At 38.0% G+C, this 26,490-nt stretch overlaps 7 protein-coding genes across 9 annotated transcripts; 2 read left to right on the forward strand and 5 right to left on the reverse strand.

Moving 5' to 3' along the window:
- Positions 1 to 1,080: 1,080 nt before the first annotated feature.
- On the reverse strand, positions 1,081 to 13,700 carry LOC136238315 (nucleotide-binding oligomerization domain-containing protein 2-like). The gene is made up of 2 exons (XM_066028729.1): positions 13,269 to 13,700; positions 1,081 to 4,018 (listed from the first exon to the last, which is right to left on the reverse strand). The coding sequence occupies exons 1-2, from the start codon at positions 13,609 to 13,611 to the stop codon at positions 1,314 to 1,316; spliced, it is 3,048 nt and encodes a 1,015-aa protein (XP_065884801.1). The 5' UTR covers positions 13,612 to 13,700; the 3' UTR covers positions 1,081 to 1,313.
- A 38-nt stretch (positions 13,701 to 13,738) lies between these two features.
- On the reverse strand, positions 13,739 to 16,920 carry LOC136238316 (dolichyl-phosphate beta-glucosyltransferase-like). 2 transcript variants are annotated; one of them, XM_066028731.1, is made up of 11 exons: positions 16,768 to 16,920; positions 16,553 to 16,718; positions 16,450 to 16,496; positions 15,193 to 15,261; positions 15,053 to 15,145; positions 14,895 to 14,993; positions 14,769 to 14,846; positions 14,570 to 14,650; positions 14,449 to 14,516; positions 14,314 to 14,399; positions 13,739 to 13,960 (listed from the first exon to the last, which is right to left on the reverse strand). In XM_066028731.1, exons 1-11 carry the CDS (start codon positions 16,834 to 16,836, stop codon positions 13,842 to 13,844), a joined length of 975 nt encoding a protein of 324 aa, XP_065884803.1. In that variant the 5' UTR covers positions 16,837 to 16,920; the 3' UTR covers positions 13,739 to 13,841. The 2 variants fall into 2 exon arrangements, with proteins under 2 accessions (XP_065884803.1, XP_065884802.1); XM_066028730.1 differs by having other exon boundaries at positions 14,889 to 14,993.
- A 735-nt stretch (positions 16,921 to 17,655) lies between these two features.
- Positions 17,656 to 19,186, reverse strand: LOC136238333 (mothers against decapentaplegic homolog 5-like). The gene is made up of 4 exons (XM_066028755.1): positions 18,790 to 19,186; positions 18,595 to 18,735; positions 18,436 to 18,543; positions 17,656 to 18,386 (listed from the first exon to the last, which is right to left on the reverse strand). The coding sequence occupies exons 1-4, from the start codon at positions 19,178 to 19,180 to the stop codon at positions 17,755 to 17,757; spliced, it is 1,272 nt and encodes a 423-aa protein (XP_065884827.1). The 5' UTR covers positions 19,181 to 19,186; the 3' UTR covers positions 17,656 to 17,754.
- A 47-nt stretch (positions 19,187 to 19,233) lies between these two features.
- LOC136238332 (mothers against decapentaplegic homolog 5-like) lies at positions 19,234 to 21,512 on the reverse strand. Its single transcript, XM_066028754.1, has 4 exons — positions 21,037 to 21,512; positions 20,830 to 20,982; positions 20,067 to 20,189; positions 19,234 to 20,014 (listed from the first exon to the last, which is right to left on the reverse strand). The coding sequence occupies exons 1-4, from the start codon at positions 21,425 to 21,427 to the stop codon at positions 19,383 to 19,385; spliced, it is 1,299 nt and encodes a 432-aa protein (XP_065884826.1). The 5' UTR covers positions 21,428 to 21,512; the 3' UTR covers positions 19,234 to 19,382.
- LOC136238326 (arginine--tRNA ligase, cytoplasmic-like) lies at positions 21,433 to 25,366 on the forward strand. Its single transcript, XM_066028745.1, has 14 exons — positions 21,433 to 21,611; positions 21,706 to 21,849; positions 21,901 to 22,086; positions 22,138 to 22,227; positions 22,380 to 22,618; positions 22,870 to 22,990; positions 23,045 to 23,174; positions 23,226 to 23,330; positions 23,381 to 23,559; positions 23,608 to 23,717; positions 23,762 to 23,867; positions 23,918 to 24,031; positions 24,080 to 24,138; positions 24,200 to 25,366. The coding sequence occupies exons 1-14, from the start codon at positions 21,573 to 21,575 to the stop codon at positions 24,555 to 24,557; spliced, it is 1,980 nt and encodes a 659-aa protein (XP_065884817.1). The 5' UTR covers positions 21,433 to 21,572; the 3' UTR covers positions 24,558 to 25,366.
- On the reverse strand, positions 24,555 to 25,374 carry LOC136238339 (nucleoside diphosphate kinase B-like). Its single transcript, XM_066028764.1, has 5 exons — positions 25,170 to 25,374; positions 25,016 to 25,117; positions 24,905 to 24,964; positions 24,805 to 24,857; positions 24,555 to 24,756 (listed from the first exon to the last, which is right to left on the reverse strand). The coding sequence occupies exons 1-5, from the start codon at positions 25,299 to 25,301 to the stop codon at positions 24,636 to 24,638; spliced, it is 468 nt and encodes a 155-aa protein (XP_065884836.1). The 5' UTR covers positions 25,302 to 25,374; the 3' UTR covers positions 24,555 to 24,635.
- LOC136238336 (protein unc-50 homolog) lies at positions 25,311 to 26,483 on the forward strand. Of its 2 annotated transcripts, none has more exons than XM_066028760.1 (7): positions 25,311 to 25,398; positions 25,450 to 25,594; positions 25,651 to 25,676; positions 25,725 to 25,790; positions 25,843 to 26,106; positions 26,154 to 26,252; positions 26,305 to 26,483. In XM_066028760.1, exons 1-7 carry the CDS (start codon positions 25,377 to 25,379, stop codon positions 26,436 to 26,438), a joined length of 756 nt encoding a protein of 251 aa, XP_065884832.1. In that variant the 5' UTR covers positions 25,311 to 25,376; the 3' UTR covers positions 26,439 to 26,483. The 2 variants fall into 2 exon arrangements, with proteins under 2 accessions (XP_065884832.1, XP_065884833.1); XM_066028761.1 differs by having other exon boundaries at positions 25,313 to 25,398; positions 25,454 to 25,594.
- Positions 26,484 to 26,490: the final 7 nt, after the last annotated feature.

The following is a 26,490-nucleotide window of genomic DNA, read 5'->3' on the forward strand; positions in this document are numbered from 1 at the left end:
CCATCAACAACGAGTAGTAGCAATCCAGTCTATGAACACCATGGTAACAGAGTGGTGAACAATTTGAAAGTGTGTTGTTTATAATAGTAGAGTGGCATAGTACGCATTTCATGCACTTTGTGATACAATTATGAAACTTTCCACATAAATAGTAATCATTTTTTGATATAGTGCCACTGCATATTTGGCCCCTTTATAGCCATTTTTGCATTGAAAATTTATCATTTTTGTCTTTATCTCCCTGAAGTATTATTTTACACTGTTAAAACACAGTTTCAAATTAAAGGTATTGATCTAAGAAACAATACGACTTTTGTTTGAAGTGAATAATAGCTCATTCCACCACAAAGTTATGGTTACTTAAGTAATTGTAAAATTTGTTGCCCTTGGGATATAAATTACCAATGGGTAGTAAACTTCATAAAGTTTCATGGCTAATATAAATTATCATAACTTTGGGATAAAACCACCTACTGACTTCAAATAAAAATCAAGTAGTTTTTGTCAGCAAGGCCTTTAATTTGTAACCATGTTTAAACAATGTAAAATAATGCCTCCGGAAGATAAAGACAAAAACGATGAATTCTCAATGAAAAAATGGCTGTAAAGATCACCAGAGGTCAAATCTGCAATGGCTCTATATCAAAAAATAGTTATCACAGGGAGTACTATTTGTGTGGAAAGTTTCATAATTGTATCACAAAGTGCACGAAATGCCCATTTTTGTCCACTAATAACAAAGTATAACTTCAGGACAGTGAACTTGTTGAATGACAATCCATAATCTTCGAATACTGTAATAGAACATACACTTGCTTTGGTATAATACTCTAATTGAACAATCATTTATCACATTCAGATAGCTGAGGTGTGGATTCACAATCCATTACCCATGCAGTCCAACATGCATATTATGTGTATAATATGACTTATACATTTTTAGTACTAATACTCACACAGCATCACATGGACAATATACACGAATTCTTCTGATAAATTCGCCGCAGCATCCCTTCAACTTTGTAGTTAAGTTAGTGACCCAGTGTTGCATAAGATCTTCCAAACATATAACTATAGTCTTCACAAGTGGCCTTTAACTTTCATTGTAACTGTATGCTCTTCCATTGTTGTCAATATACCTCAGCAATATGTATAGCTACGGTTTATAACCAGACTTGACAGTCATTCAAATGAACATTTTAAAATAATTATTATATAGTGTGCTCAAAGCAACAGACATAACAGAACACCAGGACTTTTCACTGTACTATTAATAATGTATGCATGTAAAAAGCAACAGTGTACATATTTTATTAATAAACAGATAGCCAGTTAGTTATTGTTCTATTTTTGTTAATATTTTCCAGCTCATTTTGTAATAGTTTATTGTTACTTTCACCAAGGGGGTAAGGAAGATGAAATTTGGCTACAGAAGTGTTACAGTGTAAGCTCTGCACAATTTTTAACACTGACTCTTCGCTCATTGTAACATCTCCAGTCAGTGAGAGATCCTTCAAGACTGTTATTTTAGGCATAGATTCAGCTATAGCTAAAGCACCGTCGTCTCCAATAATGTTATTATTAAACCATAGTGTTTCCAGTGATTTGTTTTCTGATAAAGCACAAGCCAATGCTTTACCTCCTAATGGGCCAATTTTGTTGTCTCTGATATTTAACTTCTTGATAGAATTACTTTTACTTATTCCATTTGATAGCAATTCTGCTCCACTATCTGCAATTTCGTTGTAGCTATTCTCCAACACTTTCAAAGTTACCATCATATCAGCTATAGCTGAAGCACCATCAGGTGTAATACCATTACTGCCTACCCACAATTCTTTTACTGATGATGAAATTATTGCAGATGATATTTCTTTCAATCCAGCATCACCAATATTGTTGCTGTCTAGCATCAAACATTGAGGGTGGAGACAAATGATTAGATCTTTAAGCAATCGCCCAGATGTCACAGTGAGGTCATTACTGTTTAAATAGATTTTTTTAATTTGCAATTTTTGTTTTTCTTTACATAGATACTGATGTAACAAGCTCATTCCATGATCTCCAATATGGCATTTGTGTAAACTCAATGAATTCCATTCTGCCTCACCAGTGTGTGAAAGAAAGAAACCCAACGATAGTATCTGATGTGGAAGAAGTCTTTGGTTACTCAAGTTTATACTTTTGTCATCAAATGTACATGAAAGTATTGTGCACAACTCATCATTTTCTGCTTCTTGAAAGCATTGAAATAAATATAATACACTAACTGAATCCTGTAATATATCTTGTGAAATGAACATGGGTTCAGAGTAGATTGCATTTGCTTGTAATGTCAATGGCAAAGCAGTTGCTTCTAATAAACCAGCTTTACTGCCTTCCAAATTTGAGGGATTGTTCACACATGAAGGACTATCTGTATTTGAAGATTCCAACAGTCTGTCACTGTCTGACGACAAACTGAAGTATTCTTCACTACTGGGTTCACTCAGAGAGGAGCATTGTGAACTATAGTAAGATGATGGAGCAGTTGAATAATCATCTGAACTGTAACTGTTTGATAATTCCAGAGACTGTAATCTGCTCTGAGGTGGCTTGTAATCAGTAGAAAGAAACTTCTTCACAGCAGCAGACCGTCCACCACTGATTCCAAAGAACAATACCCACATGTTGGATAGGCGAACACTAGCACTGCTAAGAGTATGATTAGTATCACGAACTCTTAAAAACGTTTCTTTCATTAATTCATACACATCATTATCAGGCAAGTTTGCTACGTATTTAGCAGCAAAATACTCTTGGATTCCTAAATGCAAAAAATTTAATGACAAAACTGGTGTTCCAGTATATGTAGAAGCATAACATTCATTGGACTGCAATAAACCATAACAGGTTGGATCCTCCATGCAAACATCTGGTAAATCTTCCAAAGTGAAGACAATTTTATCATCTAAGAGACTTTTAAATGCAATTTCCTCCATTTTTGTTAACGTGGCTAGAACAGGTGGTGGGAAGCTGGAAACTGTTGTAAAACCATCTCTCTCTGAAACAATATTTGTTCTCTTCAAGTGACGACATACAGTATGCAAAATAAAAGTTTCGTACATTTTAGTGGTGGTGGGAGGAAGATATCCTGTTAAACACAAGTATACCATGATAGACATATTTAAAGGAATATAACAAATACTGTCCATATATGGATTTCTATTGAAGTGCTGTTGGAGCTCCTGAAGCTTAGATGGGTAATCTTTCAGAGCATCAATGATAAACTGTTCCTTGCTGGCTTGCTCAAATCCTAGTATCACTATTCTTCTGTGCACATGTTCATGAAGACAAAGAGAAGCTGAGGGTCTTGAAGTAACTACGATTAGTGCATTAGGAAATATTTCACCTTCTATTAGTTCCCTGAAAAAGGAAATTTGTCGCAGCTCTGAATTGAGTTCATCAAACCCATCAATGATAACAACCAAGCCTTGACCATGACTGTTTTGAAAGTATAGGGACATGGATTTTGCCTCTTCAACTGAAACCGTAAAGTGCTTAAAGAGATCGTATTCTGATGTAATTTTTTGCACAGAGGAGTCTCTCAACAGCAACAACAACACCAGCTTCTCTGAAGAAAGCAGTCTTCCTTCAGCCCACTCTAGTGAAATCTCTTTGGCTAGTGTCGTTTTACCTATCCCAGGATATCCTTCTATTAGAATGCTCTTTGGAAAACTGTAAGCAGACATTGAGGTACAGGTCGATTGGCTTAGCGACTCAAAAATTTGACTTAAATTTTTAAGTGTTATTGATTCTGTCTGTTCAGAAATACTTTCAATATTTCCTTTTCTGCAATTGTTAGCCAAAACTAAACTTTCTGTAAATGTCTGGACATTTTTTTGGTGAATTAATATCAAGTTATTGTACACAGTTGTTTTGAAAGGAGGCCATAAATCTTGTTCAGATACAAGACGAGTCAGCCTTCTACGGTTGTATCTTGCCTTTATGTACCCAGTAAAATGTTGCAGGTAATGGTCTAAAATACAATGACACAGTCATAAGTTTATGTATCACCAAGTACAAAACATTGCTATTAACATGCATTTTCAGTGATACTGGATGCTACAATATGTGACTGGATCTGCGAAAACCCGACATAATGGTGCAAGCCTAAATTTTCAGTATAGGCTATTGATTACAATTGGTGAAATATTTGCATTAATGAAAAAAGTTGTAAAAAGTTTAAACAATTTGTTCTTTGTAAAAAAATGGTGTAATGATAAAAATCTGGATATCATCTTATTTGACTACTCAAGAGGAGTTTGAAAAGTATTGTTTCATAGCAGTAGACTAAAGGATACGTGAGTTATGGGCATTTGTTTATGTCATGTTGAAAAAATCTAACGCGATCGATCTTTCTTCACTGATTTAATTCTCTCTGTATGTAGTGAAGATAGGTCATAGAAGGAAAAACTTACCCAGTAATGGACTTCACTATTCATGGCGAACACAATGGTGCAAGTTGCAACTCTGTACTGCATTACATTTGTAAGTTAGCTACAGCCGTTTTTGCATACACCTGTAATTTATTTTCCCAATACTTGCTGTACAAATTGATCTTCCTGTTGTTGTTACTTTGTAGGGCTTTAACTCCAAACGTTGCTGGCATACAAGGCTAAAACTGGGCTAAGTAGATTATAAATATTCAATAATAAAGAATTTGACAAATTCGCCATTATGTCGGGTTTTCGCAGATCTGGTCACATGTTATGGCATTCGTTCTATTAAAAACTAGACAAATAAAAATTGGAAAATTTTAAAAGGGGAATAAGGATTGTTAAAAAAGCCACAAAACAAGAAGGGATCACTGGGATGGCAATGTAAACCACAGATCCCTATTATGACTCAACTCAAAACAATGAATGGAACATGTCAGAGAAAGGGTTATGACCGAGACACAAAATAGGGATTTGTACCACTTTTCAGCAACCCCTATTTCCCTCTTAAAAATTTCCACCTAATTTTATAGATCCATTAATGGATTTGATAATGAAGATTGTTTTGGAGAGAGCATCCACGAACATGCAGTCAACGTTTTAGCATAGCTACACATGAAACTGATCAAATTACAATGTGTACACAGAGTCTCTTAATGTCAGTTAGAGTTTTTACATTACTAGACTAAGTGCATTTAACCCTTTAAGGACTGCTGCCGTAATATTACGTCCAAAGTAGGTATTGCTCGAAAGACCAGTGCCGTAATATTACGTCCAAGATTATTGACAGTAAACAAAGAGCTATAACTCCGCAACAAATGAAGCTATTAGATCGAAACAGGGGCCATTGTATTCGCCATTCATAGGCGATTCTTTTGATATATAAGGCCAACTTATCACGCAAAACTAAGCCCGTGTAAAATTCCTAACAAAGTACAAACATTTAATATTTACACAACAATAAAACTAACCTTGTAGAAATCACTCCATAACTTTGGCTGTATTCATCGTATTAACTTCAAATAAAGCTCAGAGTGCTCACTATTTAGAGGCGAATAATTTGATATACAAGATCATGTGATGCGGTTTTAAAAAAAATTAAATGGCGGACTGTTTTTATTGATTGTGTCACGAAGAAATCGATCGCGTGTAGGTGTTTGAAACTCATCTTAGTGCTTTTAAGACATTGGTTCTACACTTTGGTAAGTTAGATAATGTTGTTTATTATTGTCAGGCGAGTCTTTTAGTATAATTTGTTATACAATTGAACTTGTAGGGGCTTTGTCAATGCTATAAACTTATATTTTTTTAAAACACTAAATGCGCAATAATCATAAAACGTGTGGGCTTTCAGGGTAGACTATGCACACAATTCTTGGTCCTTAAAGGGTTAACTTAATATCTGTCAAATTCAGTGCAAGCTTTATTGTTATACACCAATACTGACTGCATTATTAGAGTATTTTAACCCTCCCACATACAAAAATTGCAAAGCAAAAAACCACCCTGCAACAAAGTGTTGCTACTTTTAATCCCAGAACTGATGATGATTCTCCTTGTAAACTTTGCTATGCATGTGAAAGAAATCTGAGCAAGTTGATGTTGTACTACCTCTAAAAATGAAAGCACTTGTGAAGTCCAGATACTCTTCCGCTAGAATAACTGAGACTATATGGTTACAGCACACATGGTATGTTAGGACATACTTCCAGTATGTAGGGACCCGCAAAGAAAATGTATAAAGTTGAGCTGTGTAAATTTAGTATAGCTAACACTGATAATGTACTGAGCTCCTTGTGCATTCCTAGTTGACTAGTATATATATACAGTGGAACCTCAGTTATCCCTTTGGGACCAGGGGTGATACATAAATCTGAAAAGTCCGTATCTCTGAAACTGTGCATAAATAACCATAGGGAATTTTTAAAAAAATCAGTATTTCAACTACCCTAATAGAACAGTCACTACTCTAATAGAGCAGTCATTTCCGTAGTTCGATTAACCGAGAATCTGAGATAAGTGGGGTCCGGATAACTGAGGTTCCACTGTACTAACTATGTAGTGCATCCATCACTTGCTTACTCTTTTTTAAAGGAGCTGAGTTTCAGTGTTTCAGTTAATGAGCAGTTTACTTTTGTACTCTGAATATTGAAGTTTAAATTTGCTTGCAATTTTTTATTATCTCACCAATTGTATGCAGATTGCATTTCTACTATTATTGTATCAATCATATGCAGTACAAGTAGTGGAACTCTGTGTGTCTCGTATTGATTTTCTCTAACTGAACAGTCACTCTGCAGTGCTACTATCTAATAGTAATTATTGTGTATGATTATTGTAGAAAATGTTGTTAGCTTAAGAGCATCCAAAAATTCCTAATAGCATTCTATGCAAAGTTCTCATAAATACCAAGGTTAAATGCACTATATGGTGTTTATGATGATGATAAGTACAACCTTCTTTGAAAATCTCTGTCCTAGATTTAGTGCATACCACTGTAATTGATGCAGCATGCACCATTTTATGCACTGATTATTCAACTTGTCTACTGTAGTTATAGTAAGACTGACTAGCCCAGCATATACAGGTCCTACAGCATTGTAAGCAAATATTTTAAACCATTTTTGCATATATTCTTTATAATCAAAACTAGAAGGCACTAGAGGAGCAAGTTGGTGAGGCTCAGCTATGAGAGTTCACCACTGAAGTGTATATGGTAACCAACATAGTACCATTGAAGAGGAAGCATTTCTTATTGTAAGTGATCAAGTTTTTTAAGGCAGTTATAATGATTAGCTGATGAGCTCTTTGAAGACTGATGCTGTAGCTCACAATTGTATTCCTAAGAATATAAAAAATGTTGGTGAGTATAAGAAGAGAATTGATGTGAATCACAGTGGCACATGAAAATTGTTGTTTTGTCTTGTAGTATCCATGTATGCGATACAGAATTTGCATTGTTTTGTTTTTAAATGTACAATGTCTTCTTGCAATGAGACTATAAGACAGCTCTAGTTTTTTAAGATGGCATTGCAAAAAAATGTGATATATTTGATGCTGAGTGTGTCGGCTGTTGTGGAACTTAGGGTTAAACAACATGACACTCCTGAGGTTTATTAATCAATACTAGAGATGTACTGATCTACCGATTAGTATTGGATTGGTACCGATCTCAACAATATGAGCAAAATCGGTAGAACCGATTTTCTGTTGAAGCCCCCGATTCATGATACCGATCTTTCTAGTATCCATTTCTTCAAACATATATACTAGGCTATTTCTGTCATTTCTCTGCTCCATTTATGAAATAAGCTAAAGTATAGTGCCATTTTTTAGCCCAGTGCCCATTGAAACTACGAGAAACCATATAAATACATACGAGTTAGCTGTTTTAGTTACTGAAATTTACCTTTGAACTTACCAGAGGTCCTTGGCAGAAAACAATGAATAGTGCTACACCATATCAAATACACTAAACTATTAGAATCTCTGCTATAACAGCCTACAAACCATTCCAGTCAAGTCTTAGTAGGAACATGCATTAAAATATTTGTGGGTACTGTCACTGCTGATTGTCTGGGTGGTGTTATTGAGGCCACACCCCCATTGGTATTGACTCCAGTAACAATGCTGTGATCATCATTCAGCTAACAATTGACCAATCAGCTTAGTCTGAGATGATAAAAATGCTATAAGAACTACCTGTACAAGTTCAGTCACCATAATAGATAACTATGATAAAAATGCTATAAGAACTACCTGTACAAGTTCAGTCACCATAATAGATAACTGATGTCAATATCGGTAGATCGGTAATAAATTTCCTAGATTGGATTGGTATCGGTAAAGTTCAGAAAAGTTGAATTGGTACATCTCTAATCAATACGATTTTGCAACACTACTTGAGTGATACGCAAGCATTCCATTATTGGTTTGCTGTACAATCATAGTTGTGTTGTACACAGCTGGCATAGGCCTCCCTTTACTTTATTTGCATTGAGACAGCCTAACAGCTGGTTGAACTTCAGCAATGGAAGTAAAGTTTCTAGCTCAAAGAAACAACACCATAGTGGTATAACAAAGAATTGAACCTAGAAGCTTTGTACCACCAAGCCAATACCATAGTGATCAAGTGTTTGGTCACTTACTTAGTCATCTCAAAGAAATGTTAAACCTGAATAAGCTGAGTCTATATCTATAAATTCCAACATAGCATATGGTGAGGTGTTGAATATGTCGCACAATAGACTATCCCTTGTGGACAACAAAAATTTCACAATTTAACCATAACACTCTGCGTAAAGAATTTAATATACAAAATATACAATAACTCTAGTAAAATGTTTAATGTCATAACTAAACATACATGAGCACGTGATGCAATAACACTATTATTCATCAAATAAGGATATATCAGGATGTAGTAAAAATTGAGTGTAGATTATGGTTCATCAAAGTGAAGCTCTGTATTTTACAGCCCAATCTACTGACTTGTAATAGTTTGTGTACAATACATAAACACTGAAAGAACACAATATGACAGTTTGAACACCAGCTTTGTTAGGTATTTTAGTTTATCAACCTTTTTAGATACTGGTTTGGATAATTTTTCATGCTGTTTGGTTAACTCACTCTAAGAATATAAATCAACAACTACGTTGCTATGCACTGCTAAGGAAGTGCTTGTTAAGTCTACAAGGTTGTTTTTCAGCTGGTAAACACCTGTAGAACTTAAAGGGAAGGTAATTCACAAGGTCTGAGGATAGGAGAGTTGCCACACCTGTATTTCTAACCGCCAGAAAGAAACCACCTCAGAGCAAAGTTTACCTGTTCAGAAGTTTAATCATAGATAAGATATAAGGTATATATTATCTATAGTTTAATACAGACTTCATTTCACTTTTACTTTTTATGTGCAAGCTGCTTTTACTATTAATGGTTTCACTCACATGGGTGCATGTGGATACACATACACACACACTTTTATGAAAACAATTTCAGTAAACCAGAAGGCCAGCTGTGGGCACACACCTGGTTTTTAAAAATGGCAAATTTCAGTTGTGTCTGAAATACACTTATTATTTCCTTAAAACCCACTGACGGCTAAATTCTCTGGGACCACTGGCCGAATTGCATCATACTACCCGTCCAATATATAGAACTACTTAGTAACCATATATGTAATCCAAAACAGCCAAGCTGTAAAAAAGGTGTGGCCCCCAAAAAAGCCATGGTGAAAAAACAACCACCAAATTCACCCGAATTGTCGTTATTAAAATTTTACCATTGACCTACCATCACAGCCATTTCGAAGCCACCACCTTGGATTTCACGTCTTTTTTCACCTTGGCTTTTTTGGGGGTTGCACCTTTTTTTTTACAGCTTGGCTGTTTTGGATTAGATAACACTTCTATTTGTATTTGTATACACCAAAGCCGTCTTATTGCCGGCTTTGTGGTTATTTTAACCTACAGTAGCTGTATTTTTTTCTTTACTACAGAGAAAGAAGAAAGACATACAAAGCAGACTTTTTTGATTTTATCAGTAATTATACAAAATTTAAAATTATTACATGCCATTTCTTTTCTACAGGATAACTTGTTTGTAACTGATCTCCACTGGGTGACTTGAAATGTAGCTGAACTCTCTATGGGATGATTTGTTTGTAGCTGAACGCTTTACATGGTAACTTATTTCAAGCTGATCTCTCTACAGGGTGACTAGTTTGTAGCTGAACTCTCTACATTTTTCTAGCTGATATCTCTACAGTGTGACTTGTTTGTAGCTGATCTCTCTACAGGGTGATTTGTTTTTAGCTCAGGTTAAAAACAAAACCATCAACAGCCATTTGCCGGTTGTTTTAACCTATCTATAACAATGTATCATTGTTCAAAATGTGACTATCAACTTGAATATAAATGAAACAGCCCTATTTTCGAGAGAAAAGTTTTACTGGGTTATGTAATAAACTCGCAATAGTGTACGAACTATCCAGTTATCCCAGAAACGGGACCCTGTGGGCGTTCCCACTTCAGGATTAGCGCATCGTTCTATGAAACGCACGATTGAAGCGCTAGCGTGTTCGAATTGTACTCAGTATGTGTTTCATACTGTCGTGCCAGAAAAATCTGGTTACAGCCATGAAGGTTAAATTTTGTAGGTAAATTCTAATATATAGCAAATGTATTTTGCTATCTGTAAGCTACTTTGAACCACACCAGATCTATGTAATCACTCTATACTAAGGACCAAAACAACCTAGAAAGGTGGAGGGCTTGTATATTGACCATTTTTAGGTTGTTTGGTCTAGAATGTATAGACTAGTGGCACAATCAGATCACAGACAACAGGGACGTAGCCAGAACCCGGGCCACCCGGGCCCAGGCCCGGGCATCAATAATTCGAGATACTCTAATAGAGCAGTCAAATCGAGATAAATCGGTCTCAGTATTCAGCTTGGTATTCAGAGAAGCAGTGTAGCAAGCTATACGTATGTAGTTATAAATAAGGAGGTGTAGTTGGTGGAGGGAAGATCAAGGGCGTAGCCAGGAAGGGGGAGTGGGGTTCGGATGAATCCCCCTTTCAGAGGCAGAATATGTTAAAACTAAAATCACATCAAATCTTACAACCCTGGAGCCCTCCGGTAGCTACTTGCACACTAGCGTTCCTCTGTACTACTCTTGAGGGTCACATTGTATTCATGCTGAACTATTGCAAATCGTCGAGATCTATAGCATCACATGATCAGTAGTGCATATGATGCATGGTGGGAATGGCGAAAGAGCGTTGATTGGTTGAGGCAGACACATTACAAGGCAGCAGCAGCAGCAATAAACTTGAGTGGTCGTGTTATACATGTGTCAGGTGAGCACAAACTGTGAATAGTTGGTATATTTATCTGATGAATGGTTTGTTTATTTGTCACATGTTGCGGGAACGTGATGTCTCGAATACATTGGAGTACAAGCCAAGTCTAAAGTTACTGACCATCAACAGGAGGGCCGACCGAGAATAATGTATACCGGGAAGGAAGTATTGCCAACTAAGCGACTCGAGTGTGGAGGGTTCCATGTGCTAGAAAATTTGAAGTTGGCTGTCTGGAAGTGAAGATTAAGTTAGTATTAGCTACAATAGGTTTATAGTTTCTATAAGCTACATAAACAGCAGTGTGTAGGTTTTAGCTGGCTAGATGCACAAACAGCACCTTTTAATGTTACTGCCTAAGGGCACATTTTGTGTAAGTTTGCATGATTTCGTACAGTCGTGGTGTAAGGGGAAGCACCCTGGAAATCCCCCAGTTTTGGTCTTTAGCTTACAGCTAGGCCCTGGCATCACCAAAAGTCTGGATACGCCCCTGACTGACAAATGTAAGGCATTGCCATAGAGTAAATCTCACTTAGCAGAATCTTTGGAATTTTCTACTGCCTGACTGACTGACTGACCAACTAATGCTTTCAGACAATTGTAACTCAATAACAGCTAAGGATACGGGCTTGATTTTTTATATCGATTCAGTCCAACAGATGCCTTTTGGTATACCACAGTACGTACAATGCATGCTTCATGAACTTACCTGTGTCCTCCTTTGTGTCCCATTTATCTTTGCTGACAGCACAAAGTGTCGATTTGCGTTAGTGCCACATGATGGTTTCCCTATGTTTGACGGGAATAATTGCTGGAGTTTTCCGTTGTAACTGGATTGATTGCAGAGGTCCTTCTCCTAGTGTTCTTTATTTTGTAATGCTGTAACATAGTTGAAAATGACTATATAATGGCCCCAAAGAAATCACAGTTAAATAGGAAAAAAACTTGTTGGAAGGTTTTGGGATTACTCTGAAGACACTTTTGGGCTTGGTTGTGCCTAATACCACCAAGACAGAAAATTGAGGATGGTTTTTGGGTGATATTTTTGGGCAAACCTAGCTTAGTAACTACTACTGGAATAGTAGCTAATCAGTATTAAAAATTGGGTATGTGATTTTAAGAAGTAGCATAATAGTCTCGCATGCCAGACAGTTTGTATGGGGGCGGCAAACAAACCGTCTGGTCACTGTTACACACTTTCCGTGAACTCACCAAGGATGATGTAATAATCAGTCTTCCTCGACAATCCCGTCATTTTACAAATCTGTAGTGAACCATATTCGTTCCTTTACCAATGCTTTTAAATCTGTACCATGGAAACAAAGATCCTAAGCCCATGGTGTTATTAAACTTTCATAAAAGCAGTCTGTAATCTAGATTCATTCTTTTATTACACTAAGAATGTGAATAATTAGTGTTTGCTTTGTCATAGAGTCCGCGAAGTGATTTGATTGGCTCTGCCAACATTCTGGTAGTGGTCACAGAATGTGTGCAACAGTGACCAGACAGCTTATTTGCTGCCCCCACACAAACCGTCTGGCATGTGAGACTAGTAGCATAATAAAGGATAAAACCCACAAACCTTTTGAAGGACTGCTCATAGCCATGTTTGTTTTCATGGCTGAAATATAAACGAATTTTCGAATGATTACAACTATAAGTATAAGGTTTCACTCATGATTAAATTTAATGTCCTCTCTAACACACAACAATATTGCATCATCAGTTATTTATTTTGTGGCTTATCAAAAATACCCTGACATGCCACATAGCAAGTACAGAGTGCACATGTCAGCATGTCCTCAACAATTCCCTAGTTCTTGCCCAATAGTTAATTCCTAAACTACTAAGACCAGGAATGTAGTGTAGATAGCCATTATACCATTTATAGAGCTATACAGCTATAGCCACAATCGTATAGCTCACCACACTGACTGTCTTCCACGTGTTGTGGCATCATACAGGAACCAAGAGACTGAATATCATCCTCAATGTTCTTGGCAAGAAGGGAGCATTTGTCATTCCTTTTGATAACATTTAAAAATCTATAGAACTTAGAAGAATCTCCTGCTCTGAGACTGCGCACGATAAGCTCTTTCAGCAGTACTTGAGCTTTTTTTCTATTAGTATGGTTGCTCGATATTTCTTCTTCATCTTCGAAGACGATAACTCGCTCAGTGATTAGATCAGGAATTAATTCATCAACTGGTAAAACAACACAAAGTGTTTTGTAATAGTTCGTAATCACCTCTAGCTCTTTATTTGCCATGTAACACACTCAGGTACAGCTAGCTACGGTAGTTGGCACCCCGAGGCTGGAATCTGCACGTCTAATTTCCGTCCATGACCGCATGCATTAATTACCTTTCCATCGGGGCCCGCGCTAACGCCAATGATACATTGTCAGTAGCTTAGCTCTAGCTACTCAATTAATATGCTTTAAGACTCTCAACAGCAAGCACAAAACAGTAAAAACCACCACTAAATGTTAATCCTAAACTAGTTCTCCTTCAGTTTTCTTGGCCCATATGACCATATTCCAAACAAGTATCTTAATCTGATGAATAAGATGTCTCGACCCATCTGTAGCCAACTGAACACTGGTATTATCTTGGAACCTGTTGAGAATGGCAAAGCATGATAAGTGACCCAAATCTGTAGTTGTATACACTGTAAGTGACACATACTATACACATGCACTTAAATTCCAAATTCATGCATGCACACACATACGCACGCACACACACAAAGCACAGCCTTTCAGCTAGTTCTACTATGACTAAATGAAAGGGATATATGTGTACCTAGCAAGTTCTGCAAGTCAGTGTACACAAATTCTCAGGACTAGTACCCTGCGGGAGGTACCATGTCTCATGTGTGATTGTGTGGGTACCCAAAATCCCACATGAGATCCAATCACCTAGCTACTGTTAAACCTATACACATACTCATCATGTGCTAGTTAACATACCATCAACTTCGTGCCAAGTGATGGCAACTTCCTTGATGGGTATATTCAACTGTTCAGCAATATACAACAACTCCACATCAAATGCCCTAAGAATACCCACAATTAACACAGCAATACAGACACACACACACATACCATCTCTCCACATGATAAACTGGAAACAGTCGCTGAGCAACTGAGCGAGTAAACAACTTAAAGCCACACTGTTCACAATAAGAACTGATAATCACGCGACCATATAAGGGGGTCAACATACCTGTGTGTCCTTGACACCTCTGACACATAACAACACCAACATGTGAAAACCCTTCATCAAAAATGTCCGGAAAAATGACCTCTGCAAAGCAACAGTACATTAAATTATTTGTGAATGTTCTATTAGACTAATAGATGAATGCTCTATTAGAGTATTTCAGTTATATCTTAGAGAATACAGTGCGAGTGAACCTTCATACCTCTACAACAGAATCAGCTTCCATGTGTGCCCGAGAACCAACTGCAATTGCCATTTTTTCTTCTTCCTCATCTTTACTCTACAAACACAGTATCCCTTACACTTTCCAAATATTACTCACTTCAACTTCATCCAGTGCTTTCTCCAGTTTGTCCAAGTCACTGAACTTTGATGCTCCATCTGCATCCACCATCAGCAGCCTTCTACCACGAGCACTCAACATTCCCTGAAAACAGAAAGCCTCCCTATTACAAACACTACCTCTTCTGTTTAACTACTTCTTACCATTCTGACTGCTCCTCCCTTCCCACGATTCTTGTCGAAAGTGAGCACTCGAATAATTTCTGCTCCGTACTTGTCAACATATTCCAGTGCCACCTGTGAGGGACTCAATGTATTACACTACACTGCACTATTGACCCCACCTCAGTTGTCTTATCGGTGCTGCCATCATCCACTATTATGATCTCATAATGAAAATCAAAATCCTCCTTCTGAGAAAGTTAGATAATTATGGTTGTAAAACGTAAGAGATCAGCAAAATAAAAACTTATGCTTATAGTTATATGATCATTGATTGACCCATCGATTCCTGCCTTTTATTGTGAGGTCATGTGAAACATAAAATATCACATTAAAACACACTGTCTATATCTCACATAAAGGGTGAAGGTTCAGGTGGGACTTCGGGTGCCCACACCTTCATGTCCAAGCATCCCACAAGTACTGCACCAGTACGACCCATCTTGTCACCTAACATCCCACAAGTGATTCCTTACCACCAGCCTGTACAAGTGCCTCTGTACCCCACACAATGAAGACACACGCTACACTACTCACAAAAGGCCACTCCAACACAATGGAAGACCATCCTTAAGTGACAAGATATCATAAAAGACAAAGAATTATTCTCACTATAATTCTGGGTACTTGCTGGTTTCCCACACAAGTGAATAACAATGGATATAACAGAGTATAAAAGATTAATAATAAATGGCAAACAACTGTCCAGTGACCATCACAGATAATATCAACACCATGAACAACCAGGTATGTTGTTTCAACACAGTGAGTGTATAATAGCCTAACTACATATCACTCACAATGGTCATTGTAAAATGTGTATGCAGCAAGCTAGAAATCACAAGCTAGTTTTGGCTCACTGTGTTCAATCTGTTGTAAAAAAATAAATTGGTGTGCTCAGCCAGACAATATTTTAGCAATCAAGATATTGCACTCTTGCTAAAACTTCAGTCACATCACTTTGCATTCCACACACAATTAACAAGGCCTGCACACCTTGACAAGTTAAGGCCACCCACAACCAAAGCCCTGATAGGTACCTTATGTAAGACACCTCTCTAACAAATGCTGATGGAGTCTGTATATTATTTGGGATTCTGACTACATGTATTAGAGTATAAAGTACAGAATGGAAGGGCAACATGAAACACAAAGGGAACACTTGTGTGACATAGTAGTGAAAGCCCCTCCCCTCTAATCTTTAGTTTGAGACTGTCTTAATTCAACAACCATGCACCAAGCCAAAATATTCATTTCCAAAATATTTACTTGAATCTTGAGTTTTGGTGGGCTCAGATCCTAATTTTTTGCTTTCCACATGCATATGTGTCAGACCCATACCCCTCAAGTCTTTGTTTACAGCCTCTCTGCAAACATACCTTACGTTTCTCCAGATATTCTAACGTTTCTTCCATCATCACTGGTACTAGATAATTGAAACGACTCTTTAAGAGTTACAATTTTTAGCCACAAGAATCTCACATCTTTCTTCCTCCTTGTAAGCTGGCACGATGACGGACAAGCTCAGTGAAGCATTGTCCTCCAATGAAGGAAATTCATGACGCTGTTTAGTGGACGGGTCCAGATACGTGCGCTCATTTTGTGACCTGGACAAGTTCGGCTCGCGCGATGAAGTCAAAAGAAGGTACTACAATGGATAAAATATCATATTGATAATTCATAACAAATTTCTTTACCAAAGCAAATAAACCGACTGGTATACTTGCCAATAACAACGCCCAAAACAACAGCACAAATACGAACATCCTTCCCTCCCCTTACAATAACTTTAATGCACGCTAATTTTTAAACCAGGCGCACGCCTGGTTTACTGAAATTGTTTTCGTAAAAGTGTGTGTGTGTGTGTACCTACCTATGTTTGTCCGTACGCACCCACGTGAGCAAAATCGTTTAATAACGGTAAAAGCAGCTTTTACGTAAGAAGTAAAAGTGTGTCTGTATTAAACTTTTGCACAGGTGAACTTTGCTCTGAGGTGGTTTCTTTTCGGCGGACTGAAATACGGGTGTGGTGACTTTCTTCAGACTACCTTCCTCTTGAGGTTTTCAGGCATTTAGCAACTGAAAAACAACGGTGCAGGCCTCGTACACTGCCAGGAATAGCCTATCGCTTCGAGTTGGAAAGGGGGCGTATCCCTTACGTACGCGAACGAAAATGAAGAGCAGCTTTGAGGCTTTGTCGAGAGAATTTGTGGGAAAAAATACGTTAGTCACACTATTAAACAGTTTAGAAGATAGTTTTGTGTGTAATATGTTGGTAAAAGTGGTTTATTTAACAAACGCTTCCTTAGCAGTGCATAGCAACGTAATTGAACGAATCCCGAATATTTCATGAATTACGAAATACAAGAAATAGCTAATTATATTATTGCACAACCCAAACTACCCTATTGTAAAGTAGTAATACATAGTTGGTTAATTCATAGTAGTATATACTGTCTATAGTTATTCCAGATGAGTTAGCTAGCTGCATTGCACCTGGTTTTTAGAAGTAGCACAATATCAACTTGTTTTCTACTAAACGCACATGCATCATAAATTAAGTTTTTGATTCGTTGGCTCATATATATAGATACATAATAGACACTTATGATTGGCTGATTGGGTAAACTTTACAAAAAGTGAAAAAAAAAATCATTGTAGTGTAAAAGTTAGCAAGTTCAAAGTTAAGACATGGATGAACCACCAGCTGCTTTAGGCCTTAGTTGGGTTAAAACTTTATCCAGCCATGTGAGGGGTCCATGTAAGTGGATCTCAATCCAACAAGGAGTACTGGTGACATCTTGACGATGATATTCTGCTCCCCAACCTTTTACAAAGCTCATTCTTATGATGCAATACTTGGTTAACTCGTATGCTGCCTCAAAGCCTTGATTGACTGACTGGGAGAGAAGAGTAGCAAATTCCTGATTGTTGAATATCTTTAGGCTGCACCCTGATGGGATCTTACAAACGGTTGTAGGATGGAAGCCGTGGGAGTGGTTAGAGCATCGACTTTGTATAAATATGCTACTGTCACTCAGACATTCTACAAAGCATTCACCACCAACATAAAACAAGTGTACTCCCTTGCCAATATGACGACGTGTGTTCTCAATAGTGGAGTTACGGTTCACATTGGACAACTGACCAAGACAGAAACGATCTGCACAAGTAGAAGGATCAGTGTAACCATCCACAACTACATGAGACTGGGTGGCTCTGAATGCCTCTCCAACACGATTATTCAACTCATAGTAGAATATAGAACACCAATACTCTGGCTCCTGATATGTTACTGGAATATGACTACTCAGATCTGGAGACAAACAAAAAGTTATAACCCACAAAAACAACAAGCTACCCACCAGTAGGTGTCATTGCTTGTGGTTGTTTCATGGCCTCTATTACTGCACCATCAGGAGGACTGCTCACTCGACTGTCTATTGTTGGACTGTATGCTGGTGGAGGTGTTTCTGCAGTGGGAACAATAAAGTAACACACCACTCATTTGCACTTCACCCTACCAGGGTATTCAAATGTTACATCACTGCGTGGTGAATAGACTTGAGCTTGGGCTTGGTTGGCCATCGTCCCATATCGAGTAGGCTCATACCGAGGTCCAGTTATCGGCTGTGGGTTACGAGGCACCAACACTGGTGGTAGCACTAATTATAATAGAAAATCACAGTGTGTCCTGATTTAATAAACTTTCTTCCTACCTGGTTGTTCTACACGGCGGTAGTGATATGGGTTAATACACACATCACTTTGTTTTAGTCCAAAAGCATACTCACAACCTTCCAGAGGTTTTAACTCGTGGTGGCTCTGTAAATCTGGCCAGCGCCATACTCGACAGTAGATCACGTGTGGGAGCCCCTTCCTATGGGACACTTGCAGACGTCCATCCAAACTTCGTGGAATTGTGATGCACTTTGTACTTGTCCCTGGATTGGACAAGGCTCTCTCTAATTCCTCCAAATCACCCTTTCGCTTCTTTAACTTCTTAACCAGCGAATCTATGGCTTTCTCAGCCCACTTATCATCTTCATCACCTTGTTTCCATGCCAAAAGCCTTTTGACTGCAGGCGCAGTTGAAAATAGATTGGTCATCAGGTAATTTAGAAGCAGTTAACACCTAATTATGTAACGGAACATTTTACAGGTTGCAGCTGACATGATTGTAATATTTTAATGCAAAAGAAAAATATAGATATGTACAAATTATATAAAACAAAATGGAAAGATGAACAAAATTGATAATACATAAATGAATATGTTGTATTGTTATGGTGTAATGATACAGAAGAAGGCCTTAAGACATGGATGTTATTCCATCTCCATCCTTCGGTAATTGAGACAAAACTTTATCCAGCCATGTGAGTGGTCCATGTAAGTGGATCTCAATCCAACAAGGAGTACTGGTGACATCTTGACGATGATATTCTGCTCCCCAACCTTTTACAAAGCTCATTCTTATAATGCAAAATTTTGTTAGCTCAAATGTTGCTTCGTACCCTTGATTCACGGCTTGAACTAAGAGAGAAGCAAACTCCTGATTGTTGAAGATCTTTAGACTACATCCTGATGGAATTTTACAAACAGTTGTAGGATGGAAGCCGTGGGAGTGATTGCAGCATCGGCTTTGTACAAATATGCTACTGTCACTCAGACATTCCACAAAGCATTCACCACCAACATAAAACAAGTGTACTCCCTTGCCAATATGACGACGTGTGTTCTCAATAGTGGAGTTACGGTTCACATTGGACAACTGACCAAGACAGAAACGATCTGCACAAGTAGAAGGATCAGTGTACCCATCCACGACCACATGAGACTGCGTAGCTTTGAATGCTTCTCCAACACGATTATTCAACTCATAGTAAAATATAGAACACCAATACTCTGGCTCCTGATATCTTACTGGGACATGACTACTCATATCTGGAAGGTAAGCCCCCAATAATTACAGTTAAATACACAGCATACTGCATACCACTAGGAGTCATTGCTTGAGGCACAGAGGCTTGTTGCTGCATGTTTTCCAACATGGCACCATCTGGGGGACTACCTCGTTGGCTACTCTCAGACAGAGGGCTATAAGCTGGTGGAGGAGTTTCTGTGTGCCAACAAGTACAGTGGTTAATAGCAAAACAAAATTATAACAATTTAATATCTAACTATGAGTACATTCCATTATTAATTTTAATACACACACAAATACTAATATAGCAACAGAAACCCTGTAATCAATTAATGACTGATTTATATACCCACACTATCAAGTCATCACCCAACCACAGGATGTCAGCCAAGTCTTTACTGATCTACAAATGCAAGCAATCAAAATGTCACAATTTTAATGTACAATGTTTTGCAATTAAAATGAGCACACATCCTGTTTCCAGAATAGGTTTTTTTTAAATGTGCACATGTAAGCATAAACCGAGCACTATTCTGTGGAGCCATCTACACCTGCAGCTACAATAGTGTACATTTAATTTTTACTTCGGTTATATCCAAAGTTTATCAGTATAGCAATACTGTATACTAGTTGCCTTCTTTGGTTTGCAGCTAAACCATGCCAATGTGCTGCATAAATAAAGACACCATCTGTGTCTAAACAATAAACTGCTTCACAGGGAACACATGTTTATTCTGGCAACCATTAATGCCCACACCAACAAACACCACATGTTAACTATTGAACTAAGACTTAGTAACAAACAATTGCTATGACATCATATCCTGCCACTAACCAGGATACTCAAATGAAAGAGGACTGCCTTCACTTTGTGGAGAGTACAGCTGAGCTTGTGGTTGACTGTTGGCCATTGTCCCATATCGAGTTGGTTCATAACGTGGCCCAGTAATTTGCTGTGGGTTACGGGGCACCAATACTGGTGGCAAAACTAAAAATATAGTTAAACCTTATTTACAACAAATTTAATTATCAAACTTCCTACCTGGCTGTTCCACTCGGTGGTAGTGATATGGATTGATACACACATCACTTTGTTTTAGTCCAAAGGCATACTCACAACCTTCCAGAGGTTTTAATTCATGATGGGTCTGTAGATCTGGCCAGCGCCATACTCGACAGTAGATCACGTGTGGGAGTCCCTTCCTATGAGACACTTGCAGACGTCCATCCAAACTTCGTGGAATTGTGATACACTTTGTATTTGTCCCTGGATTGGACAAGGCTTTCTCTAACTCTTCCAAGTCACCCTTTTTCTTTTTCAACTTTTTAACCAGCGAATCTATGGCTTTCTCAGCCCACTTATCATCTTCGTCACCTTGTTTCCATGCCAAAAGTCTCTTGACCGCAGGTGCAGTTGAAAATAGGTTGGACATTGGCAGCAATTAACAGCTCTAGATCGATCTCAGGATTAACTTATGTACCGCATTAAATCGTTACCCTATTTATGCGCGAGAAGTAATAAAAATCGGAAGCTCGGTAGGAAGCAAAGGCAAAGATACTGCTACACAGAATTTTTTAATGGAAGCTTCACATTTACTAAAGCAAATTGCTAAGTGTGTACGTAATTTGTGTGTTTTGCCGCTCATAGCTATATCTGCTAAGTTGCCACGTGTTCTGTTCCATTACAAGTACACCATGCATGCCTGTGTAGGAGCAAGAAGCAGCAAGACTTCGCAAAGAAGTGCAGCAACTTGAGAACCAAACTACAGGAGGTGTACCTAATCCTGTGGCTGATGAGAGTGCAGAAGTAATATTAAATAACAAATTAAAATATCAAATTCATCATCTAAAGAAGGTTAGATAATAAATCACAGACACTACTTTTATAGGTTTGTCTACTCATTAGAGTATTGCAGAGGAAGAATCGAAACTCATGCAGCATGCGACGAGTGTTCTAACACTACTAAACAATACATTCACAATAGCCATTCGTAGGGCCTACCCTGCTGCTTCAGTTACTAATATAGTGAAGCATACAGACCAGCCTCGCTTTGGGGACTACCAGTGTTCAGCTGCGATGGCTATAGCTAGTGTAAGTTTGATACCATCTTCGGTATATGATTGTATCTCATGTTTTCTCTAGTCACTGAAAAACTCTAATCAGAAAACTAGTCCAACTGAAGTTGCAAGAAATATAGTTAGTTGTATGCCTCCTTGTAGATTTATTAACAAAGTAAGTGTATCATGTTGTTTTGCCTGTACCCTTTGTGTTGCATGTTAACACCCTTTGATGATTACATAAATGATGTCAATATTGTGTTTTAATGTTAATATCTTTTCATGACACGTGTACACATCATTAAAATATTCCTTTGTTATTCTTAGTGTGAAGTACAAGGTGCTGGCTTCGTCAATGTTCACTTACAGCCCTGGTTTGTGTCACAACTGATAACAGATATACTGAAGCATGGTGCCCGACCACCAGCCGTGGAGAAGAAGCGTGTTATTGTTGATATGTCATCACCTAACATAGCCAAGGAGATGCATGTGGGGCACCTTCGATCAACAATAATTGGAGAATCTATTAGCCGTCTGTTAGAATATGTTGGCCATGATGTTCTTAGGTAGAACCAATGAATGTGTTGCATGAATGTGTTGCATGCAAGTGTGTGTTTGTGTGTGCGTGTCAGAGAGAGAGAGCCTTACCTGTACTACGAAGACTTATAGCACTTGAGTAGTGCACAGATGCCCATTGTTTCACTGGGTATACACATGACCATGTATAGAGCAGTTGAAGGCTTTGCTTGGTTTGCTGTGTGTGTGCGAGTGTGTATAGCTTCTTATGGAATTTACTACTGTAGCTATTGTTTTGTAGATTGAATCATGTTGGTGACTGGGGAACTCAGTTTGGTCAGCTAATTGCACACATCACAGAGACACGTCCTGACTTCTCCACATCTTCTCTACCTGTTGAAGAATTACAGGCATTGTATAAGGTACTAATTGTTCACATTAGAAATGTGTTTATGTTTAATCTTTGTTTCTAACAGGAAGCACAGCAACGATTCAAGACAGACGATGCCTTTAAAGAAACTGCTCGAAGTTACGTTGTTAAACTTCAGACGGGAGACCCACAAGTAATGGCAGCATGGGAGAAGATTTGTGAAGTATCCCGTAGAGGTACAAAGTGATGTCACACCATTGTACCTCCTAGTATCATTCTTTGTGTAGGATTTGAAGCAATCTATCAAAAGCTGGGTGTTACCTGTACTGAGAGGGGAGAATCATTCTACCAGCCACTGATGCCAGAAGTAGTTAAAGACCTTGAAGCTAAAGGTTACTATTGCTTTGTTTGACATCTTGTACATGACCATATTTTTACACAGGTTTGCTTAAGGAAGATCAGGGCTCTAAAGTGATATTCATACCTGGTCATGATATGCCGTTGATGGTCGTGAAAAGTGATGGAGCATTTACTTATGATACATCAGACATGGCTGCTCTGAGGCATCGTGTTGTGGATGAGAAAGGAGACTGGCTGATATATGTTGTTGACTCTGGACAAGTACAACAAACCTTTGTAGTGGTGAATGTTTGAATGAATTCATTTTAGGGTGTACACTTTCAACTGATCTATGCAGCAGCCAGATTGGCAGGTTATTATGATCCTGAGAAAGTTCGTGTAGACCATGTAGGATTTGGAGTAGTACTGGGACCAGACAAGTTAGTAGTGAAATATGGTTTATCAACTAAGCATTGTCATGTAGGAAGAGACTGAAGACCAGGTCTGGTGAAAATGTTATGTTGAGAGATTTACTTGATGAAGGGCTAGAACGAAGTATGGCCAAGTTGGTAGAAAAACAACGAGATCAAGTAAGATTTGTCATACTCAAGTGTCTATTTCACAAAAGACGCCTATGTAGGTACTGAGCCCTGAGGAGCTGAAAAAGGCACAAGAGGCATTGGCTTATGGCTGCATCAAATATGCTGACCTAATGCATCACAGAATTAATGATTACGTGTTTTCATTTGACAAGGTAGAGGTACTTATGTATATTTTTGCAGAAGTTTTCACCTAACTACAGATGTTGGAAGACCGAGGCAACACTGCTGTATATTTACTCTATTCACTTACTAGGATAAGGTGTGCTAATATTTTCTCAGAAAGAAATATTTTATTCTGGTTCATTTTTTTTTTTTTGTAGGTCTATTATTCGCACAGCCCAGATAAGCCCTGAAGATCTAGCTAAAGCAGTCGATGGCACCAAGATTTCTTTGAGCAATGAAAAGGAACTCAAGCTTGCCAAGTGTGTGATACGCTACCCAGAAATTATTGAGCACGTCCTAGATGATTTGTGCCCTCACACTTTATGCGAATATGCCTACGAGCTGTGTGTCACTTTCTCAGAGTTCTATGATAATTGCTACTGTATTGAGAAAAAGCCTGGCACAGAGGAAATCATTAACGTCCACATGGACAGGATACTACTGTGTAAAGCTACCAGTTTAGTTCTTGAGACTTGTCTACACATTATTAGTCTTGAGACTATTTCGAAAATGTAAATTCTGAATTAGAAATGAATTCATGTCTAGAAAAATTCATTTACAAATATTAAGTTTCATATCAATAGTTCAGTGTGTCTAATCTTCATACACAAATTTCTCCTGACAGGAGGTCCACTCAACAATTTCCTCAGGTTTGAACCATAACTTGATTTCCTTCTCAGCACTCTCAACACTGTCACTACCATGACAGGCATTTCTGGCAACAAAGCTTGATATATTACAATTATTACACCTTTAATACTACCTTCCAATCTCAACACAGAAGTCACCACGAATGGTGCCTGGTTTAGAAGCAGCCTGTCAGAAAAAAACAATGGATAGAGATAAAATTGTTAAGTTCTTACAGGATCAGTTTCTCCTAACATCACCCTGCCTGTCTTAACCACACCAAGACCTGACCATACCTATGGAGTGAATGAGATAAAACTCTGCACCAGTAATAAGGTATAGCTAACCATTGCAACTACTGGTCCTGTGGACATGTACTTGACAAGACCTGGAAAGAACTTCTTAGAGCTGAGATCGGCGTAATGCTGCTTCATAAAGTCTTCAGTGCACTAAAGATTCCAAATTACCACACCAATTAGGCCACGTGGCACGACCTCTCACCTGGATGAATTTCATCGCTTGCAGAGAAAACCCTTTCTGTTCAAATCTCTTTATAATCTCTCCGATCAATCCCCTCTGTACCCCATCCGGTTTAATCATTATAAAGGTTCTCTCTTTCTTGCTAGCTGCCATCTCCAACTTCGTAGAGCTCTAGAGTTCTCGCCAAATCTCACGTGTGGTAAAATTACTCCAATAAATGCACACTGAATGGACAGTCGTACTGGAACTGGTAAGGGATTACTAAGGTTACCATTATAAGTTTCTTTTGACATTTCGTTAGATAGAAACAGAGGGATTTTATTCCTAGAGCAAAACAGGATGCAGAAGGCTTACAAGTATTTCAGAAGGCTATTTAAAGTGAGACAGATGGATTTTGAGTTTGCTTTCTGGCAGATGCTGCAATTAATGGTAGCTCCCAGCAAAGTGTAAGTATGAATATATATCTTAGCCTGAATTACTATACACTCCTGATGTGCTATAGGTACAGAAATTTCCGATATCACAATGGTTAGCTTTTGTGTGTAATTTTTTTGATCGATTGGATAATATTTACAGAAACTAAGCATCAATGGGCTCGAGATGACCCGGCTTTTCTTGTCTTACTCAGTTTGTATTTGTGTAGTAAGTGTACCACAAATTTGGCTAAACACTTTTATGTGTTCTATTTTTCTAGTTTCTTCAGTAGGATTTACTATTGCACTTCATTTGGGATTTTTTGGGTTTTGGAAATTTCTACTATGGGTAGTGTTATTTGATTGTATCGGTGTGGGTGTGCTTGTGGCCACCCTATTATGGTTAATCAGCAACCACTTCTTGTTAAATAAGAGGCATATTGAGAGCTCCCCAGTTGAGTGGGCTTACTGCTTTGATGTACATTTAAATGCTCTCTTTCCACTACTTCTAATTCTACATGGAGTCCAACTGTTGTTGTTTGGAGGTACGGGTTTGTATTGTGAGTTTTATACTTTTATGGTCATTTTTCAGTCCTTGATCAGCCATATTTTCTTTCGTTGTTCCTCTCAAACTCACTATGGTTCGTTGCAGCAATTTACTACATATATATAACATTTTTGGGCTACAGTGGTAAGTTGTAGTACTTGTGATGTGTGTACGTCCATGTCATGTTTTTATTTAGCTCTTCCCGGAATGCATCGGACTGTATTGATTTTGTATACAGCAGTCCCTGTTGGTATAGCGTATTTGTTATCATTGATATTACAGTGGAACTTTGCAACTGCATTAAAACATTTTTATCAAATGAGATTATGAATTACAATGAAATACATATAATTACAGTGAAATACATATGAAGAATTACGTT

Source organism: Dysidea avara, chromosome 11, assembly GCF_963678975.1.
Source record: "Dysidea avara chromosome 11, odDysAvar1.4, whole genome shotgun sequence".
In the NCBI taxonomy this organism is placed as follows: domain Eukaryota; kingdom Metazoa; phylum Porifera; class Demospongiae; order Dictyoceratida; family Dysideidae; genus Dysidea; species Dysidea avara.